A 17,081-nucleotide genomic window follows, 5' to 3' on the forward strand; every position below is an offset into this window, starting at 1 on the left:
CGCGCCCACATCACGCTGGTTTTTAATAAATTATTAAAGTTTGACTGACCTATCTGACTGTTTTTTTGACATTCCTTTAGCGCAGTTAGATGCGGCTTATAACACGGGGCGGCTTATAGGTGGACAAAGTTTTGAAATGCCGTTCATTGAAGGCGCGGCTTATAACCCAGGGCGCCTTATGGTGCGGAAAATACGGTATATGGTGTATCGTGACATGGACTAAACATATCCACACCACATATATGTGGATATGTTTAGTCCATGTCACGATACACCATATATATGTGGATATGTTTAGTCCATGTCACCATACACCATATATATGTGGATATGTTTAGTCCATGTCACCATACACCATATATATGTGGATATGTTTAGTCCATGTCACCATACACCATATATATGTGGATATGTTTAGTCCATGTCACCATACACCATATATATGTGGATATGTTTAGTCCATGTCACCATACACCATATATATGTGGATATGTTTAGTCCATGTCACCATACACCATACATATGTGGATATTTAGCCTTAGCCTTGAATGAACACTTGATGCATATAATGACAGCAGTATGATGATTCTATGTGTCTACATTAAAACATTCTTCTTCATTAATATATGCTACTTTTAAACTTTCATGCAGAGAGGGAAGTCACAAGTAAAAGTATATTTATTAAAGAGTTATTAAGCAGTGGCACAAACATTCATGTCATTTCCAAACAGAAAGTGCAAGATTGTCAGAGACATTTTAAAACAAGCTATTAGTGCACTTTTGTGCATGATGTCACTAAGATGACATATCAAAACAACACTAAATTAAAGTGCACTTATTGCCACTACAATAGTTTAAAACAAATAAAGTGCACTTTTGTGCATGATGTCACACAAGATATTTCAATAAGTGTCAAATAAAAATGAGCTGCATAATAGGAAATCAAATAGTGTATGTCCTTCACTATGTGGTAGGTTCCTGCGGACGTTATCTCCTTCTGTTGTTGACTATTTGTTTCATACGGTGTTGATGTGGAAATGGTTGCTTGGGCATTTTGTGGGTGTGGCACTGAACGGAGATGTTGACATGCAGAGTTTCAAGCACTCTTCATTCTCTAGCGGGTGACTTTTCAAATGATGCTACAAATTAGCAGTAATGCTACTTTTTGTAGCAACGCTTTTGCCCCACACTTGACATATTACACTTGTCTGTTCAACATATTCCCGCTTGAAGCCAAACCACCGCCAGACGATGGACCCCCTGCTGTTTTTCTTGGGAATTAATTATTCTTCCTTCATTTGTTACCAGATTGGCACCTTCTCTCTCTCGTATTACCATTAGCACCACAGCTAACGTTACCATGCCGCTACCTGTCTGCTCCGTGAGAGCGTATGACGTTGCACACGTAACAGTATGTGACGTATGTAAGAAGATGCACTTGTTTTATGTCTCTGTGAGAAGGAGAGACAAGAAAGAGTGAGAAGAGCCTGTAGTGTAATGCCTGCAGCTAAAAGCAACTGCGTGAGAACGTATACTCCAATATCACCATATAGTCATTTTCTATATCGCACAGAGACAAACCCACGATGTATCCAGTATATTCCATACATCACCCAGCCCTAGCTGAAGCTAAAAATTAGTCAATTGAAAAGTTTGCAAATAGAGGGGTTTGTAAATCGAGGTTCCACTGAGGTTTCAACCATCTACTTTGAAGGCTTCTCTCATGCTCTGAGCCAGACAAGTACGTGACCCTTCTGAACATACATGTTTGTCACAACAACAATGTGTGAATAATTAACATAGGACCATCTACTCACAGCTTCCCAGTGGAGACATAATCATAGGACAACACACACTTAAATAAAACTAGTACTGTAGTGGTCTGGTTTGGAATTGAAGCCTTACCAGAGTCATTGGAAGAGTGATGAGAAGTTACCTTAATAGCGGCCAGATGTAGCGGGGTCTCTCCTTTGTGGTTCTTCTTCTTCATGAGTGCTGGGCTGCCCGAGGTAGTGCGTCCCAGGAGTGCACGGGAAGAGGGAGATTTTTTGCTTGGGAGAAGGGGGCTCTGTCCTTGATCCTCTTGGCATGTCTTCCTGCACCTCCGGCTGGGCGAAGGAGATTTGCGGGCAAGTGGAGACGATGATCTTCTGCAGCGGCCGGGCGAGACACTTGGCCTTTTGGGTGTGGTCTGCAGGGGAACAGCCTCGCCCTCCAGTTTAGGGCGTTTGGAGGAATGCTTGGGAGAAGACACTGTGGGCGATTTCCTGGGACTGTCTTTTGGGAAGGACTCGGAGGCAGGCAGTGCTTCACAAAAGTTGTCTGCTTCATTCTGACAGAGCTTGTCGATGATTCCTTCTTTTATGGTGCTGGTGCCAGAGTCAGGGCTGACGAAGGAAACTCGTTTGTTGGAGCGCCCTTCCACTTCTGCAGCAGTCATCTCTGATTCCATGAAGGCATTTTCATCCTCTGTGATGCCCCACTGCTTGTTTATGGCATCCAGCTTGTTCTTCTTCATCCTCTCCTTCCGTCTAACTCTTTCTATTCTTGCCTGACTGCGGGAAATGTTCTTCTTCTTTTTCTTCTTGATTGTCTTGGATTTAGGAGACAAGGAGCCAGAGTCTTGGGAAGATGAAGGGAAGTTGAAAACTGTCAGGTTGTTCAATGGAGCGACTTCAGCATCTGGCTGAGCCACAGATGTTTCTTCTGAGGACTCGCTGGCAGGTGTGGCGTCTTCTGGACTTTTCTTCACCATGCAACGGACTTTACGGCTGCGAGGACTGAACCAGATCTTGAAGTTCTTCTTGTGTTTTAAGACGGTGCCCTCGTTGTGAGGCCGTACGGCAGCCTCAGGGGACTCTGCGCCATGAAATAAGAAATCAACCAATTCTTCATTCAAAGGAACTCTCTTGCCTTGAAAAGGTCACAAAGTGCAAGTGTGTTTTTAGACTTTGGTGAAGGTCACTGAAGTCAAATTCATGAACTCTGAAAGCTTGGTCAGCACCCTACGTGTGTGTGTCAAAATATGTTTGAAACATTGGAAATGTAACATTAAAGTCAAGAAAGTTTGATCTAATCTGGCAGTTTGAAAATATCACAATGTTTTTAAGTATTCCCACTTTTTTGGAAAGTTGCCCATCATTCACAATCATTATGTAAGACAAGAACACGTGTGTCCTTCTTTGTGTTGCGCATTCTAAGTCGTAAATAGTGTTCGGACCTAGTGGTACCTGTGAGCTCCCCCTGTTGACTTTGGCCCTTTGGCTTTGCACGTTAGACCATGATCACCAAGCTGGGCTTTGGTATTGACAGTGATTTGAAATTGGAGCGTCAGATTGGCACAGTGGACAGTTTGGTTGTGTTTTAGTTTTTCCTCTGTGTGTAGTATTTCCTGTCAGCGCTCTTGTTTTGGTTCTGTTTACTGTTTGTCTCCCTGAGTGCTGTGTCCCCTCAGCTGTGGCTGATTGGCACATGGTGTCAATCAGCCAGCTGCTATTTATACCTGCCCTACCCTCCAGTCACTGCTGGATTATTGTCATTGTCGCTAATACTTGTTGTCACTACTACATGTTATAATACTTGTCGTTGTAGCTCTGTCTACTTTTGTTCACTCTGCTCATGTCATAGTTCCTTCGTGTCACAGTAAGTGTTTTTGTTTCTTGTCGACAGTTAGCCTTCGTGCTATTTTAGTTCATAGCCAAGTTTGTTCTCCGCCTTGTGCGCGCCTTTTGTTTGTTTTTTTGCTATAGTGTTAAATTAAATCATGTTTTCTCGCTCAATGCCTGCCGTCATCTCTGCATCTTGGGGTTCGTCACCAACAAACTCTGACAGAGAGACAGCTTTTTTTTTATTTACATCAGCTGGCTAAGGTTAAAAAACTCTTCTTTCTAAGCAACAGTTAGAGACAGTAATCCATGCCTTTATCACATCTGGGCTGGATTACTGTAACTCTTTGTATTTTGGAATTAGTCAGTCCTCCCTCTCACGTCTGCAGCTGCTCCAAAATGCAGCTGCAAAAAAGCAGCAACAATTCTCCATTTGCATGTGGTGACATGAATATTTACAAGTATTAGCCATATTGTTATAATGAGCGCTGACACAGACAAACTATTTTTAGTGGATCACAGAGAGCTAACTAGCTTATGTTGCTATATTGACATATAGAGCTGCTGCATGGCCTCTGAGTTGGTGAAAGTTAATTCTAGATGATAAATCAAGTCTCTCACCTGGATAGTAGAAGGTTGTGGACATACACCCACAAGTTTATTTCCCGCCATGGGGGTGCGGACTGCTAACTTAAAAGCAGCTTTGCACTGTGGAGGGACATTAGCCGCTCGCTAGCGAGGACGCAACATTGCGACAAGAATGCATTTGTTTGCTTGTCGCTGCAAAATTTGTGGGCCAATTTTTGCTGGAATATGTCATCAACATGCATTATTAACAAATAACTGTAATACTAAAGGCTACATGGTCAGCTAAAGGCTGTGTCGTATATGATCAGTATGTATGGACCGTGCTCCCATTGTGTTACAACCATATATTTCACTCAGCCACCAAGACGACGTAACAAAAGCCATTAAATATTGAGCAATATTTACCTGCCTGTTGGCCGGGGTGGAACATGGACTCCAAGCCACTGAAGCGCTGTATGATACTGCTGAGCTGCCGGTTGATGTGGATGTCCTTTACCCAGGCGGGGCTCTGACAAACCACACAGCCATCCCCTGCCTGTGGGCCTGCACAAGACCTACGGATCGAACGCACCTTTGAAAACATTTCAATTCACAGCGCACTAAAAACAGCTCACTCAACTGCAAAGTGCACTACACATGTATTTGAAGTACAGCATATCATTATTCAGAGGGGCACGATAAATATCGGACGGATAATTATCGGTCCAATATGAGAAATGATGACTTCATACTGATAAATCCGATAATAAAGGGGAACTTCACTATTTGGGGCATTTTGCTTAACATTCACAATGCTCATGTAGGACAAGAACAATTATGTTTTGTTTTTTAATGCATTCTAAGTCGTAAAATATGGCAAGATCTACCCCTGTGTCAACTATGCTTTTGTGTATATATACACTAGGGCTGCAAAGTGTTGGGAATATTCAAAGTTGAAAACTTTCCATGGGAATTAACGGGAATGAATGGGAATAAACATTGAATGCAACATGCTAGATCTTGCAGCATGATTATTAGCAAAAACAACCTGATTTCATGCAAATTCAGTAGAATTTCAACCCTGCACTGTGCATTCCTCCATCACATGTGCAGTGCGTTCTTCCATCACATGGCCAGATAATTCCCAGCATGCTTCACACTACAGCAGGGCTATTGAGGCTACACTTGTATTTGAGCCCAAGGACTTCATCCAGTCAGGTAAGTGTTGATGGTGTAAATATATTTGATATATGGTATTTAAGTGTAATATTGCTTGTTACTGTATGACTGTAGACTACTCCAGCAGACTTACACTCAAGCTAGCTAGCTGTTCCTGTACTTGTTCAATGATTTTGGGGCCAATATCTCTAGCTAGCTAGGTTTATGTACCACCACAGTCTCATAATGAACCCAAAATATTCCTCCGTTAGCCGTGATGCTAATTTTCTCTATGTTAAATCCCATTAATTTATGCTAACAACGTTGGCAATCTGAATTGACCTTTTCTGTGATGTGTAAAGTTCAAGTAGCAAATACTAAATGAAAAGGTGTAGTTTCCTCTGCCTTCTGTTCTTCTAGCCATTCTGTTGTCATACAAGAATGTAGCTTATAGTTTGATTTAGCATGCTGATTGACTGTTCATTTATTCATCTAGCCTATTTCTATTCATTTGTCCATCAGTAACATATCTTTAGAGCATGGGTGTCAAACTCTGGCCCACGGGCCAAATTTCACTTGGCCCGTGGGGTGATATCAAATTAACACTAGAGCTGGCCCGCCGTGTGCCGCGGTACACCGCTAATTCTCATACTTACCAATCCTCCCGGGAGACTCCCAAATTTCAATGCCCCTCCCGAGAATTGTAACGTCCCCTTTTCATCCAGTCCAACATGTGCTGGCCCAATCACATAATATGTGCGGCTTTGGCACGCACACAAAAGTGAATGCAACGCATACTTGATCTTCAGCGATACAGGCTACACTGAGGGTGCCAGTATAAAAAAACTTTAACATTGTTAGAAATATACGCCACACTGTGAATCCACACCAAACAAGAATGACAAACACATTTTGGGAGAACATCCGCACAGTAACACAACATAAACACAACAGGACAAATACCCAGAGCCCTTTGCAGCACTAACTCTTCCAGGACGCTAAAATATAGCGTCCCGGAAGAGTTAGTGTTGCAAAGGATTCAGTGTGGCGTATATTTCTAAAAGTGTTAAAGTTGCTTATACGGCCACTCTCAGTGTATACTGTATCGCTGTTGAAGAAGTATGCTTTGCATTTACGTGTGTGTGCCGCTCATATCTTGTGACTGGGCGGGCACGTTGTTAGAAGGGATGAAAAGCGGACGTGACGTCAGCTCGTAGAGGACGTTAAAAGCAGTGCCTGTAAGGCACGCCCCCAAGACTGTGGAATACGAGATATAATGACTGATGAACACCTTCGTTCGATAATGAAGGTTGCCTCAGCTCAAAGCCTGAACCCCGACATTAATGAACTAGCATCCCAGAAAAGATGTCAGGCATCTGGCTTGGGCACATCAGATTAGATCAGTGTGTTGGAAACTGAGCCGTTTAAAGTCCTGAATGGTTGGTTTATTCATTATTTTATTTTCTAATTTATTAGCCTGTGGAAAAAGTTCACGTTGATATTTACCTCAGAAGGCTGCAAATAGAAAAGAGGCATTCAATTTTTATTTAAATTGTATTTGATATGCCATTGATATTTTTTAATTATTATTATTATTATTATTTTAAACTCGATTTTGCATGTCACTATAAAGTTATATAAGCCTTGCTTGTTCAATATTTATTGCAAAACTTGTTTGGGTCCCTATTAAAAGGTTAATTTGTTCAACCTTGGCCCGCGGCTTTGTTCACTTTTAAATTTTGGCCCACTCTGTATTTGAGTTTGACACCCCTGCTTTAGAGACTACTCCAATTGTTCAGCTGACTATCTATATCTGTGTGTGGCATTGCATTAGTCTTTTACAAGAATAAATAAATACAAAGAGAATAATGCCACGTACACCATCTGATGTGTGGAGACATTTCACTCCAACCAATGTAGGCAGAAAGGCTGTGTACATTTGCAAATACTGTGCAAAGGACACAAAGGACTTAAATGACTCCCAAAAACATCAAAGGACTTCAAAGGCCCTCTCCATCCGAGAGGAGGATGTACACCGGCAGTTCTTGAAGCTGAACACGCGGAAGGCCCCCAGGCCGGATGGTGTCTCCCCCTCTACCCTCAGACACTGTGCGGATCAGCTGGCTCCTGTCTTCACTGACATTTTTAACACCTCTCAGGAGCTATGCCGTGTGCCGTCCTGCTTTAAGACCTCCACCATTGTCCCTGTCCCCAAGAAAGCAGGGATCACAGGACTTAATGACTACAGGCCAGTTGCACTGACGTCTGTGGTCATGAAGTCCTTTGAGCGCTTGGTCTTGCCCCACCTCAAGGACATCACCGCCCCCCTCCTGGACCCACTGCAGTTCGCCTACAGAGCCAACAGGTCTGTGGATGATTCAGTGAACCTGGCCCTCCACTTCATCCTGGAGCATCTGGACTCCCCAGGAACCTACGCTAGGATCCTGTTTGTGGACTTCAGCTCTGCCTTCAACACCATCCTCCCTGGACTGCTACAAGACAAGCTCTACCATCTCAGCGTGCACGACTCCCTCTGCAGTTCGATCAATAACTTCGAGACAGAGCGAAGACAGCACGTGCGGCTGGGGAAGATTGCCTCGGACAGTCGAACCACGAACACTGGTACTCCTCAGGGCTGTGTACTTTCCCCCCAGCACTATTCCCTGTATACAAACTGCTGCACCTCCAGTCACCAGTACGTAAAGCTGCTCAAGTTTGCGGATGACACTACCCTCATCGGGCTCATCTCAGATGGCGATGAGTCCGCCTACAGGAGACAGGTGGACCGGCTGGCGTCCTGGTGCAGCCTCAACAACCTGGAGCTGAACGCCCAGAAAACAGTGGAGATGATCATGGACTTCAGGAAAGTCACAGCCTCACCATCCCCCCTCACCCTGATTGACTGTCCCACCCCCGTCTCCATTGTGGACTCCTTCCGTTTCTTGGGCACCACCATCACCCAGGACCTCAAGTGGGAGCCGACCATCAGCTCCCTCATCAAGAAGGCCCAGCTGAGGATGTACTTCCTGCGGCAGCTGAGGAAACTTAAGGTGCCGACCGAGATGCTGGTGCAGTTTTACTCAGCCATCATCGAGTCCATCCTCACCTCCTCCATCACCGTGTGGTTCCCCGGCGCCACAGTCCAGGATAAGCATCGACTGCAGTGCATAGTACATGCTGCTAAGAAGGTGATTGGCTGCAAGCTCCCATCCCTCCAGGACTTGTTCTCCTCCAGGACCAGGAGGCGTGTGGGTCGGATCACAGCTGACTCTTCTCACCCTGGACACAAACTATTCTCCACTCTCCCCTCAGGCAGGAGACTACGGTCCATCCAGACCCACACCTCCCGCCACCTCAACAGTCTTTTCCCCTCCGCCATCAGGCGCATTAACATTAACAAGATCTGATCGCTCAGTTACAGTTATTCTTATTACCTATTCTGTGTTATATGTGCTTTATGTTGCACCATTGCACCAAGAACAATTCCTAGTTTGTGAACCCGTTCTCAAACAATGGCAATACAAATATTCTGATTCTGATTCAAAGAGCTACGTCAGGTATGCCACAAAGATGCAGCAGCATATAGACAAGTGCCCAATAGTTTATCATTATTCCATCCATCCATCCATTTTCTACCGCTTATTCCCATTATTGTCATTCCCCATTCATTCCCATATATTCCCATTCATTCCCATGGACGCTGTCCAACTTTGAATAATCATAAAATGGTCAATATTTCCAAACTTCCCGAGCTTAACTTCCCGTAGTCAATATCCGGAAACGTTCCACCCCTTTGCAACCCTACATATATATAATTTTATTTTTGTGTTGTTTTTTAAAGAAACTTTTGTGTTATTACTAGCTGATGTCAACTTTTTTTTCCTAATTGTGCTTTTTGCCAAAAACATGCACCTGGGGATAGGTTGATTGGCAACACTAAATGGTCCCTAGTGTGTGAATGTGAGTGTGAAAGTTGTCTATCTGTGTTGGCCCTGTGATGAGCTGGCGACTTGTCCAGGGTGTACCCCGCCTTCCGCCCGATTGTAGCTGAGATAGGCTCCAGCACCCCCCGCGACCCCGAAGGGATTAAGCGGTAGAAAATGGATGGATGGATGGATGCTTTTTGCTGTTTTCCCAATGTTTCTTGGTGTTTTTAAGACTGTTCCCAGGGCCAATGAGAAATGAGTGACGGGCCACAGACGGCCCCTGTGCCGCACTTTGGGTAGCACTGCTGTAGACGCTGTTTATGGCCACTACAGTCCCAGTACTGCAGTATATTTGTTCATCCTATGGTCACAAGGTTGTGTTGTGTCTTACCTGGTGAAATCAGCTGTGTGATAAACAAGGAAGACCTTCTTTAGCTGTTGTATCATTTGTTACTGCCTGTGCACATGTCAATGTGCACAATACATCAACACAAAATCTCTACTTTGTAGCAATGTTCACGGACTTTAGTATTCGGCTTGTTAGTTCCTGACGCAGGCGAGCGATGATGGTCGAGGGAAGAGCTGTTTGATGTTGGATGCTAGAAATGTGGGATGTGTTGCAACAGACTGCATTGTTGCAGCTCCATGATGTATGTGTGCGCCTCATGCAAGGTGCGTTAGCCAGAAGAGCGAGTAAAGTGTGCAGCAGTGTTCAGGGGTAAAAATGAGTGCTTGTTGGAGGGTCTGTTGGTCATTTTCCGGGTGGGGTGTCACTCATGTCATAATAATTATATATATATATATATATATATATATATATATATATATATATATATATATATATATATATATATATATATATATATATATATACTGGTGCATTGCGATGGACGGGCTGGCGAAGTACACCATTGCTCCCATAATCCATCCAAAAAGCACCAACAATACTCCATGTTAACCAAGTATTAGCAATATTGTTATTATACAGGTAAAAGCCAGTAAATTAGAATATTTTGAAAAACTTGATTTATTTCAGTAATTGCATTCAAAAGGTGTAACTTGTACATTATATTTATTCATTGCACACAGACTGATGCATTCAAATGTTTATTTCATTTAATTTTGATGATTTGAAGTGGCAACAAATGAAAATCCAAAATTCCGTGTGTCACAAAATTAGAATATTACTTAAGGCTAATACAAAAAAGGGATTTTTAGAAATGTTGGCCAACTGAAAAGTATGAAAATGAAAAATATGAGCATGTACAATACTCAATACTTGGTTGGAGCTCCTTTTGCCTCAATTACTGCGTTAATGCGGCGTGGCATGGAGTCGATGAGTTTCTGGCACTGCTCAGGTGTTATGAGAGCCCAGGTTGCTCTGATAGTGGCCTTCAACTCTTCTGCGTTTTTGGGTCTGGCATTCTGCATCTTCCTTTTCACAATACCCCACAGATTTTCTATGGGGCTAAGGTCAGGGGAGTTGGCGGGCCAATTTAGAACAGAAATACCATGGTCCGTAAACCAGGCACGGGTAGATTTTGCAATTTTGAAATCTCCATCTCCATAGAGCAGGTCAGCAGCAGGAAGCATGAAGTGCTCTAAAACTTGCTGGTAGACGGCTGCGTTGACCCTGGATCTCAGGAAACAGAGTGGACCGACACCAGCAGATGACATGGCACCCCAAACCATCACTGATGGTGGAAACTTTACACTAGACTTCAGGCAACGTGGATCCTGTGCCTCTCCTGTCTTCCTCCAGACTCTGGGACCTCGATTTCCAAAGGAAATGCAAAATGTGCATGGTTGGGTGATGGTTTGGGGTGCCATGTCATCTGCTGGTGTCAGTCCACTCTGTTTCCTGAGATCCAGGGTCAACGCAGCCGTCTACCAGCAAGTTTTAGAGCACTTCATGCTTCCTGCTGCTGACCTGCTCTATGGAGATGGAGATTTCAAGTTCCAACAGGACTTGGCGCCTGCACACAGCGCAAAATCTACCCGTGCCTGGTTTACGGACCATGGTATTTCTGTTCTAAATTGGCCCGCCAACTCCCCTGACCTTAGCCCCATAGAAAATCTGTGGGGTATTGTGAAAAGGAAGATGCAGAATGCCAGACCCAAAAACGCAGAAGAGTTGAAGGCCACTATCAGAGCAACCTGGGCTCTCATAACACCTGAGCAGTTCCAGAAACTCATCGACTCCATGCCACGCCGCATTAACGCAGTAATTGAGGCAAAAGGAGCTCCAACCAAGTATTGAGTATTGTACATGCTCATATTTTTCATTTTCATACTTTTCAGTTGGCCAACATTTCTAAAAATCCCTTTTTTGTATTAGCCTTAAGTAATATTCTAATTTTGTGACACACGGAATTTTGGATTTTCATTTGTTGCCACTTCAAATCATCAAAATTAAATGAAATAAACATTTGAATGCATCAGTCTGTGTGCAATGAATAAATATAATGTACAAGTTACACCTTTTGAATGCAATTACTGAAATAAATCAAGTTTTTCAAAATATTCTAATTTACTGGCTTTTACCTGTAAGTGCTAACACAGACAAACCATTTTAGTAAAGTCGTGATCACAGAGAGCTAACTAGCTTATGTTGCTATATTGACATATTGAGCTGCTGCATGGCCTCTGAGTTGGTGAAAGTTAATTCTAGATGATAAATCATGTCTCTCACCTGGATAGTAGAAGGTTGTGGACATAATCTGACAAGTTGGTCAACTTTCACATCCAACTTAGACCCGAAGGTGGCCAGAAAGAAATGGAAAGATGCTTTTTAAACCTTTTTTTATATACCTGCATGAGGATTACGATGAATTGTTGATGTAAAGTGGAAGATATAAACATGCCACCAGTCTTTATCCCAGTGAGAGCAGACATTGTACAGTAAGTGATTGTTTTATTATGTTTGTACATCTTGTTTAGCACTTAGCAATACTGCTACATGATACTTAGTGTTTGACTAACGCCGCATCACCTCTCAGGGGGTGTTCAAGGGTGATGGGTCAAATGCAGAGAATCATTTCGCCACACCACACCTAGTGTGTGTGTGAGACAATCATTGCTACTTTAAATTAACTTAATCTGTTTAGCAGACAGCTTTTAAAACTTGTGCATCATCTTCCTTATATTCAGGCTCAAAAATAGAATTTTCTGGATCATCAAAGTAGTCTTTGTTGTCTCTCATCAAGTCTGCCATGATTAGTAGTCTCGTTTTTGTTGTTACATCATGTGTATATTACATGTTATTATGAATGTTACTACATGACATATATACTTACATCATGTATTTATTACATGTTATTATGAATGTTACTACAATACATATATACTTACATCATGTATTTATTACATGTTATTATGAATGTTACTACAATACATATATACTTACATCATGTGTATATTACATGTTATTATGAATGTTACTACATGACATATATACTTACATCATGTATATATTACATGTTATTATGAAAGTTACTACATGACATATATACTTACATCATGTGTATATTACATGTTATTATGAATGTTACTACAATACATATATACTTACATCATGTATTTATTACATGTTATTATGAATGTTACTACAATACATATATACTTACATCATGTATTTATTACATGTTATTATGAATGTTACTACAATACATATATACTTACATCATGTGTATATTACATGTTATTATGAATGTTACTACATGACATATATACTTACATCATGTATATATTACATGTTATTATGAATGTTACTACATGACATGTATACTTACATCATGTAAATATTACATGTTATTATGAATGTTACTACAATACATATATACTTACATCATGTATTTATTACATGTTATTATGAATGTTACTACAATACATATATACTTACATCATGTGTATATTACATGTTATTATGAATGTTACTACAATACATATATACTTACATCATGTATATATTACATGTTATTATGAATGTTACTACAATACATATATACTTACATCATGTGTATATTACATGTTATTATGAATGTTACTACATGACATATATACTTACATCATGTATTTATTACATGTTATTATGAATGTTACTACATGACATACATACTTACATCATGTATATATTACATGTTATTATGAATGTTACTACATGACATGTATACTTACATCATGTAAATATTACATGTTATTGTGAATGTTACTACATGACATATATACTTACATCATGTATATATTACATGTTATTATGAATGTTACTACATGACATATATACTTACATCATGTATATATTACATGTTATTATGAATGTTACTACATGACATATATACTTACATCATGTCTATATTACATGTTATTATGAATGTTACTACATTACATATATACTTACATCATGTATATATTACGTTATTATGAATGTTACATTACATATATACTTACATCATGTATATGTTACATGTTATTATGAATGTTACTACATGACATATATACTTACATCATGTAAATATTACATGTTATTGTGAATGTTACTACATGACATATATACTTACATCATGTATATATTACATGTTATTATGAATGTTACTACATGACATATATACTTACATAATGTATATATTACATGTTATTATGAATGTTACTACATGACATATATACTTACGTTATTATGAATGTTACTACATGACATATATACTTACATCATGTATATATTACGTTATTATGAATGTTACATGACATATATACTTACATCATGTATATGTTACATGTTATTATGAATGTTACTACATGACATATATACTTACATCATCTATATATTACATGTTATTATGAATGTTACTACATGACATATATACTTACATAATGTATATATTACATGTTATTATGAATGTTACTACATGACATATATACTTACATCATGTATATGTTACATGTTATTATGAATGTTACTACATGACATATATACTTACATCATGTATATATTACATGTTATTATGAATGTTACTACATGACATATATACTTACATCATGTATATATTACATGTTATTATGAATGTTACTACACTACATATATACTTACATCATGTATATATTACGTTATTATGAATGTTACATTACATATATACTTACATCATGTATGTTACATGTTATTATGAATGTTACTACATGACATATATACTTACATCATGTAAATATTACATGTTATTGTGAATGTTACTACATGACATATACACTTACATCATGTATATATTACATGTTATTATGAATGTTACTACATGACATATATACTTACATCATCTATATTTTACATGTTATTATGAATGTTACTACATGACATATATACTTACATAATGTATATATTACATGTTATTATGAATGTTACTACATGACATATATACTTACATCATGTATATATTACATGTTATTATGAATGTTACATTACATATATACTTACATCATGTATATGTTACATGTTATTACGAATGTTACTACATGACATGTATACTTACATCATGTAAATATTACATGTTATTGTGAATGTTACTACATGACATATATACTTACATCATGTATATATTACATGTTATTATGAATGTTACTACATGACATATATACTTACATCATCTATATATTACATGTTATTATGAATGTTACTACATGACAAATATACTTACATCATGTATATATTACATGTTATTATGAATGTTACTACATGACAAATATACTTACATCATGTATATATTACATGTTATTATGAATGTTACTACATGACATATATACTTACGTTATTATGAATGTTACTACATGACATATATACTTACATCATGTATATATTACATGTTATTATGAATGTTACATTACATATATACTTACATCATGTATATGTTACATGTTATTATGAATGTTACTACATGACATGTATACTTACATCATGTAAATATTACATGTTATTATGAATGTTACTACATGACAAATATACTTACATCATGTATATATTACATGTTATTGTGAATGTTACTAGATACTACATATATACTTACATTACATGTTATTATGAATGTTACTACATGACATATATACTTACATCATGTATATATTACATGTTATTATGAATGTTAATAATAGTGTATCACCTGCACAGCATATCATAATAGTACATTACCTGCACAACATATTATAATATAGCATATTACCTGCACAACATATTATAATATAGTACATTACCTGTACAACATATTATAATATAGCATATTACCTGTACAACATATGATAATAGTGTATTACCTGCACAGGACATGCTCACAAGTTCCGAGACAAACAGGTTCCTTCAGCAAGTGCGAGCTGGATCGAAATAAAAATAAAAAGTGGTCATTATGTTGTTTTCATTCTTGTCTTTCCAACTGCTATCTTTAAAGTGGCGTCACAAAATCATCACACATTGCGTCACTTTTAACGGACGGACTTGACGTGGTCACAAATGTGCACACGTCATGACTTGATAACCATCACCAAGTGTCACCATACAATGCAGCCTGACTATTTGACTTACTAACTGTAGTTAGTTACACAACTCAACATGATTTAAGTGTAACAATGCTTTACAACATGATTTAAGTGTAACGCTGCTTTACAACATGATTTAAGAGTAACTAGTTTAGTTACACAACACAACATGTCATCAACTTACCATTTTGAACAAAGAAGCAGTCGTCGAAAGTTGCCAACTGCCTCCTTGGTCTTCTCCCAGGCATTATTGTGCTCCACAACACGCGTGTCCATGTCTGTCAAACATTTGTGTGTCAACTTTGTAGACTTTGTGCTTCGTTCAGTCGGCAACACAGACAAAGCGGCAGCGACTCACTTCCTGTTGGCTCGCAAACTCCCGCCAGGTGACGTCACAACTTCCTGTTTGCTCGCAGCTCCCGCCAGGTGACGTCACTACCGCTACGTTAGATGACCTGCTTCCGGATTTTCTCCCACGGGACTGGAACTCCGAAATAAAGTTCTAAAAAGGTGTTATAATATGAGTACACTTTTTAGACACGGAGATAACATGACATTGTAAATTAAAACTTATCTACTTGCATTTTTATGTCAACATTGAAAGAACTAATACATTTAGCCAGAAAGTGTTTTTATTTCTTTATTTCCTGCCTCGTGCAGGCCACATGATGATGATGATGATGATGATGGCCCGCCACCTCATTTTACAAATGATCAGATGTGCCACATAAATGATGTGGCGGGCCGAGTCAAAATTATGAGATGTGCCACATAGAACGATTTAGCGTAGCACATTAAAATAATATGGCAAGCCACTATAAAATGTTATCGCGGACCACATAAGTGATGTGGCGGGCCAATATAAAATGTCAATGTGGACCACTTGAAATTATTTAGTGTGGCACATTAAAATAACATAGTGGGCCACAATAAAATGTTATCACCAGAACACATAAATGATGTGGCGGACCACTTGAAATTATTTAGCATGGCACATTAAAATAATATTGCTGGCCTGGCCACTATAAATGTTATCGCGGACCACATAAGTGATGTGGCGGGCCAATATAAAATGTCATGGTGGACCACTTGAAATGATTTAGTGTGGCACATTAAAATAACATAGTGGGCCACAATAAAATTTTATCACCAGAACACATAAATGATGTGGCGGACCACTTGAAATTATTTAGCATGGCACATTAAAATAATATTGCTGGCCACTATAAATGTTATCGCGGACCACATAAGTGATGTGGCGGGCCAATATAAAATGTCATGGTGGACCACTTGAAATTATTTAGTGTTGCATATTAAA

General features: G+C 39.2%; 1 protein-coding gene across 1 annotated transcript in view; it reads right to left on the reverse strand.

The window, feature by feature from the left end:
- bard1 (BRCA1 associated RING domain 1) overlaps positions 1-16,168 on the reverse strand; it is a 66,108-nt gene extending 49,940 nt beyond the window's left edge. Inside the window, exons 1-5 of the mRNA XM_072914408.1 lie at positions 16,122-16,168; positions 15,948-16,041; positions 15,545-15,601; positions 4,599-4,747; positions 1,937-2,859 (exon numbers count right to left, since the gene is read on the reverse strand). Coding sequence (XP_072770509.1) covers positions 1,937-2,859; positions 4,599-4,747; positions 15,545-15,601; positions 15,948-16,039 — 1,221 coding nt within the window. The 5' untranslated portion in view covers positions 16,040-16,041; positions 16,122-16,168. The remainder of the gene's footprint in view (positions 1-1,936; positions 2,860-4,598; positions 4,748-15,544; positions 15,602-15,947; positions 16,042-16,121) is intronic.
- Positions 16,169-17,081: the final 913 nt, after the last annotated feature.

The sequence above is a fragment of the Nerophis lumbriciformis genome, linkage group LG13, assembly GCF_033978685.3.
Source record: "Nerophis lumbriciformis linkage group LG13, RoL_Nlum_v2.1, whole genome shotgun sequence".
Classification (NCBI taxonomy): Eukaryota; Metazoa; Chordata; class Actinopteri; order Syngnathiformes; family Syngnathidae; genus Nerophis; species Nerophis lumbriciformis.